Source organism: Mizuhopecten yessoensis, unplaced genomic scaffold, assembly GCF_002113885.1.
Source record: "Mizuhopecten yessoensis strain PY_sf001 unplaced genomic scaffold, ASM211388v2 scaffold1359, whole genome shotgun sequence".
NCBI lineage: Eukaryota > Metazoa > Mollusca > Bivalvia > Pectinida > Pectinidae > Mizuhopecten > Mizuhopecten yessoensis.
Genome location: NW_018404007.1, coordinates 225,249 through 231,880, shown reverse-complemented (window position 1 = coordinate 231,880; position 6,632 = coordinate 225,249). Strand labels below are relative to the sequence as shown.

Genomic DNA, 6,632 nt, shown 5'->3' with positions numbered 1-6,632 from the left:
TGTCCTGTCATAGGTCTAGTTATACAAAGTATGGTTAGATTACATCAGTCTCCGTCATAGGTCTAGTTATACAAAGTATGGTTAGATTGTAATCTAACCATACTTTGTATAACTAGACCTATGACGGAACACTAAACAGTTTGCCATATATATATACACTCATTTGTAAAAGAGAGGTGACATGAAACCACAGGGTCGTGTTGCTATTGATCGGAAGGTACAGGCTGTTTGTTAATCTCACATTATCATAACTAATATCCTTTTAATAAAGGTTGAACAAGCCGCAGTGACCGTGCAATACACCAATGGCTGATAAAGAGCTTTGCTGTGTATGTTTATATCACGTGGGTTTGTTGCTGGGGCTTCCCTCAATGACGTCATTTTCTCCAACGTGGAATCCCCTACCTGTTCCTTGGTGTAAACACGACCACGTTGGTGAAATAATGTCATCGGAGCCACGGGTCTATATAAAGGTTAGGCCTTGGCACTACAATCATACACTGGTAGATCATTCTAACTGGAATACGGAATCACAATGGGTCTGTGGCTAACAAAGCTGTACGATGCGTTGGCATCATTTGGAGAGGAAGATCCGTCTAAAATCATAATGCTTGGTCTGGACAACGCAGGTAGGTCATTCTTCGCTTGTCGGTTATTGAATTCAAATGACAGCTTACGTTTCCGTCGTTGTACGATATAGTAGTGTTATAGTATAAAATCATATCAACATCAAGAAGATTTTACCAAGTAAATTAATCATTATATAATATATAGATAAAATCTGTGATCTGACATTCCTGAAAGTGATGGTACAGTATGACTATTTTCTGGTATATAGTATCTCACGAGTTTGATGTCCCCCCCCNNNCCCCCATTTTTTATAACGTTATAACGAGTACAGTTTATATTATGTAAAAAATACAAATTCTATGATACCATAACCGATCGGAGATTTTTTTAATTTAATTTTATCTCCACGTGTTTTCTTATGCGACTTGTGTACTTTAAATCACATGATATGCCATCATTTATACACAGTTTAAAAAAAACTAAATCATATACTAGGGTAGTTATAAGTTATTAAAGTATCTCCTGCGGTGGGCAGTGCAGGCCTTCCCTCACTGGTCATTCTCACCTGACGTACACCTACAATGTATATAGCTGATTGTGTCCATTATCGTACGAACAGGTAAGACGACCATTCTGTACAAACTGAAGCTGAACGAGGTGGTGTCGTCAATCCCGACCCTTGGGTTTAACGTGGAGACCGTGACCCCATGTAAAGGCGTGACCTTCACAGTATGGGACGTCGGCGGTCAGGACCGGATCAGACAACTCTGGAAACACTACTATTCCGGAGCTGAAGGTAGGCCTATGTCCCATTGTCTAGGAAAATGTTTGTACAACCACCAGAGTTGCCTCCCTTCCTATTACAACTCGCGTGTATCTCGCGTACCACAGGTTGTGACCATCTCTCTCCCCTCTAGAACACTGCTGATGTATCTCCTCTCCGGCGGTATCCATTTAGACTCATCGTCTAATAGCAAGGTTAAACGCTAGAAAAAACTTTGATAGTTAAAATGAAGAAACAATTAGTACGCTGTATGTGACACGAAATTTCGATATCAGTATTTTACACTCCAATGTAGTAAGTTGGACGTGTGCAAAAACGGAAAAAAGTCGCTACATTCACAAGTATTAATTGTTTTGCATATTAATTCTAAAATCTGAGGGTCTGTAGCTATACCACTGAGGAAATATTATGTACCATACTCTATTTGAAATCATCGTGGTTCAAGCTGTCAAAGTAGTATCTGAATGTTTGTTAGGGAATCATATACAGAAAAAGACACGAACACACAGACCAATGTAAGCGGTTGTCTTCCCCAGGTCTAGTGTACGTGGTAGACAGTTCTGACGTACAGAGGATGTCTGAGGCCAAGGACGAGTTGTTTGGGATCCTGAACAGTCCGGATATGTCCGCTAGCTGTCCGGTGGTGGTCATCGCCAACAAACGCGATATGCCTAGTAAGTCATTTTAAAAGATAATAATTCGCAATTCGTCTTGAATAGCTATTGATTTTAAAAACACATATTTATCTAGATTGCTACTTTATTAAAGTAGAAAACAAGATGATAAACACGAACCTGTTTTCTTATCTGTCATCAATAATTCGATTGTAGTTATACAAATCAAGTTATAAAATGGAATACTGTTTAAATTGACAGAGTATCAACACGACTTGTTTTCTTTCCCTTTAAGATGCCATGAAACCATCAGAAATCATCGACTCCATGGATTTGCGTTCAATGCGGAACCGGAAGTGGCATGTGCAATCTGCATGCGCACCGACAGGAGAGGGGATCTACGAGGCTGTGACGGAACTTGGCAGGCTAGTCAGAGAATACAAGAGGCAGCAAAGATAATGTGACATTGAAACATGTGCTCTATGTTATCCCATCAACGGGACGTGCGGTAATCGGACATATTCCCACAAGTCTGTGCGGCGGAAACATACATACTCCCACAAGTCCGTGCGGCGGAAAGATGCATACTCCCTAAGTATGTGCGGCGGAGACGGACACGTTTCCACAAATCTGTGCGATGGAACCGGACATATTCCCACAAGTCTGTGCGGCGAAAACGGACATGTGTCCACAAATCTGTGCCATGGAAACGGACATATTCCCACAAGTCTGGGCGGCGGAAACAGACATGTTTCCTCAAGGCTGTGCTATGGAACTGGACATATCCCCACAAGTCTGGGCGATAGGAACACGCATTACTCCCTTTTCCGTTTCTCACATTCACGAAGCACCTGGTCCGGACTGTGTAGCAATCTGTTTCATACCATAATGAAGTAAAAGTATGACGTTACCATTCTTGTCTGTGGCTTTTGGCTATAGGTGTGTGAGGAAAAATCAAGTATAATGGTATTATTAAGTGTCATTTCTACCGGTGTAGTTTTCAAGTAAAGATTTTTTTAAATGACTTGGATCCGCTACTTACAATATTTTTTCATGGTTTCTGTTTTCTTAAAAATACTTGCCATTAAAGCTTGAAATTTTATCTCGTGTCTTTTTTTCTTTTCATAGTTGAACGATAAACATTTCCGAAGAATATTGTTCCTTTCAATGATATCCACCACACTAACGAAAACAAACTATAATAAGATAGGTTTTCGCTTATTATAACATATTCGAAAATTAAGTATCAAAACATAATCACATGGTTTAAAACTGATCATTGGTATGACATAAACAGTGTAACGCTATCCTACTGAGCCATCGCATCAACGTGGTTGTTTTTCATCAGAGATATAATAAAGATACAATGTCAGTGATATATTACAAATACAATGTCAGTGATATATTACAGCGAAAATGTCAGTGATATATTACAGCGACAATGTCAGTGATATATTACAGAGACAATATCAGTGATGTATTACATAGACAATATCAGTGATATATTACATAGACAATATCAGTGATATATTACAGAGACAATGTCAGTGATATATTACAGACACAATGTCAGTGATGCATTACAGAGACAATGCCAGTGATATATTGCAGAGACAATGTCAGTGATATATTACAGTGACGATGTCAGTGATATATTACCGTGACAATGCCAGTGATATATTACAGAGGCAATGTCAGTGATATATTGCAGGGACAATGTCAGTGATATCTTACAGTGACAATGTCAGTGATGTATTACAGATACAATGGCAGTGATATATTACAGACACAATGTCAGTGATGCACTACAGAGACAATGCCAGTGATATATTGAGAGACAATGTCAGTGATAAATTACAGAGACAATGTCATTGATATATTACAGAGACAAAGAAAGTGATATATTACAGTAACAGTGTCAGTGATGTATTACAGAGACAATGTCAGTGATATATTACAGTGACAATGTCAGTGATATATTACAGAGACAATGAAAGTGATATATTACAGTAACAATGTCAGTGATGTATTACAGAGACAATGTCAGTGATATATTATATAGACAATGTCAGTGATATATTACAGAGACAATGTCAGTGATATATTACAGAGACAATGTCAGTGATATATTACAGTGACAATGTTAGTTATATATTACAGAGACAATGTCGGTGATATATTACAGAGACAATGTCAGTGATATATTACAGAGACAATGTCAGTGATATATTACAGTGACAATGTCAGTGATATATTGCAGAGACAATGTCAGTGATATATTACAGTGACAATGTCAGTGATATATTACAAAGACAATGTCAGTGATGTATTACAGAGACAAAGTCAGTGATATAATACAGAGACAATGTCAGTGATATATTACAGAGACAACGTCAGTGATATATTACACAGACAATATCAGTGATATATTACAGAGACAATGACAGTGCTATATTACAGCGACAATGTCAGTGATATATTATAGACTCAATGTCAGTGATATATTACAGAAACAATGTCAGTGATATATTATAGCGACAATATCAGTGATATATTACAGAGACAATGGCAGTGATATATTACAGCGACAATGTCAGTGATATATTACAGTGACAATGTAAGTGATGTATTACAGAGACAATGTCAGTGATATATTACATAGACAATGTCAGTGATATATTACAGCGACAATGTCAGTGATATATTATAGACACAATGTCAGTGATATATTACAGAAACAATGTCAGTGATATATTATAGCGACAATATCAGTGATATATTACAGAGACAATGGCAGTGATATATTACAGCGACAATGTCAGTGATATATTACAGTGACAATGTTAGTGATATATTACAGAGACAATGTCAGTGATATATTACAGAGACAATATCAGTGATATATTACAGAGACAATGACAGTGATATATTACAGAGACAATGTCAATGATATATTACAGGGACAATATTAGTGATATATTGCAGTGACAATGTCAGTGATATATTACAGAGACATTGTCAGTGATATATTACAGAGACAATGTCAGTGATATATTACAGAGACAATATCAGTGATATATTACAGTAACAATGTCGGTGATATATTACAGTGACAATGTCGGTGATATATTGCAGAGACAATGTCAGTGATATATTTCAGCGATGATTTTAATGAAAGGTTGTAATCAAGTGATAGAAAATAAGAGATTGCAGATACAAATGTATTTGTTCCCTAATCTGCATTCTGGAATTAAATCTGTCATTCGATAAATATTTTGTTCTCCCAGACTTATCTATCGAACAGCATGTAACCGACCTTGATGTTTTGATGCATTTGTCCGCCGACGGTTTATGCCTGCCAAGTGATATTTAACAAAGATATTCTAAATAATTTAGTTAATTACCTGATTGATATTGCTACTTTGGTGCAGAATACCTCGGATGGGAGGTGAGACATACCCATGTCTGCTGCACAATTTATCGGTACGTGCACAGAACCATTTAACAAATGTAATCCGGCGTGAACGGATCTCTATTTCATAAAAATGTCCACAAAACTTGTTCAATTGTTTGCTTTTATCAAATCAAAAAAGGTTAGTTCTAGAGATGCACAGCGGAAATAACTTAATTTGGCCTGTCAGTTTGTTTGTGTCTAAGATGTGTGTTTTTCTTTTGATGTCTGAGAACGTGTATGTGAAGTCACGCAATTCTGTACCAGTTCACCTTGTTCAGTACGACTTTTGTACCTAGTCGTCGTATGCTGGGTTTAATTTGCTGTTTACTTATTAGTTAATAGCAGAATACGGTGGCTCTAAAATGCTTTTTGCAAAGCGCCTCTCAAATTGTTTTTTGGCATTATTTCCGCATTAAACATTATATTCAATTTCTCATTGTTGTTTTGTTTACAAGATAAGAAATTAATTTACATGGTATGCTATTATGGTGACAGCAGTATCAAACGAACATTTATATTCAAGAGGTATCACTCTTGTAGTCAATAAGTAAATTTAATGCTTAAACAACAAATAGGGATATTAAAATATAATTATAGAATTTGTGTGTTCGGCAACGGTATTGGATTGTCGGTACGAGTATTTAAGTGTCCGGTATATTGTAGTGTCTGGTCCCGATATTGTAGTGTCTGGTCCCGGTGTTGTGTCTGGTCCCGGTGTTGTTGTGGGGTCCCGGTATTGTAGTGTCTGGTTCCGGTATTGTAGTGTCTGGTTCCGGTATTATAGTGTCTGGTCCCGGTGTTGTGTTTGGTCCCGTTATTGTAGTGTCTGGTCCCGGTATTGTAGTGTCTGGTCCCGGTGTTGTGTTTGGTCCCGTTATTGTAGTGTCTGGTCCCGGTATTGTAATGTCTGGTCCCGGTATTGAAATGTCTAGTCCCGGTATTGTAGTGTCTGGTCCCGGGATTGTAGTGTCTGGTCCCGTGATAATTTTGTCTGGTCCCGGTATTGTAGTGTCTGGTCCCGTGATTTTAATGTCTGGTCCCGGTATTGTTCTGTCTGGTCCCGGTATTGTAGTGTCTGGTCCCGTGATAATTATGTCTGGTCCCGGTATTTTAGTGTCTGGTCCGGTGATAATAATGTCTGGTCCCGGTATTGTAGTGTCTGGTCCCGTGATTGTAATGTCTGGTCCCGGTATTGTAGTGTCTGGTCCCG

The 6,632-nt window shown here is 37.9% G+C and overlaps 1 protein-coding gene across 1 annotated transcript; it reads left to right on the top strand.

The window, feature by feature from the left end:
* Positions 1–393: 393 nt before the first annotated feature.
* LOC110460192 (ADP-ribosylation factor-like) lies at positions 394–3,046 on the top strand. The gene is made up of 4 exons (XM_021512976.1): positions 394–629; positions 1,190–1,366; positions 1,891–2,028; positions 2,264–3,046. Exons 1-4 carry the CDS (start codon positions 536–538, stop codon positions 2,425–2,427), a joined length of 573 nt encoding a protein of 190 aa, XP_021368651.1. The 5' UTR covers positions 394–535; the 3' UTR covers positions 2,428–3,046.
* The last annotated feature ends 3,586 nt before the right edge of the window (positions 3,047–6,632 follow it).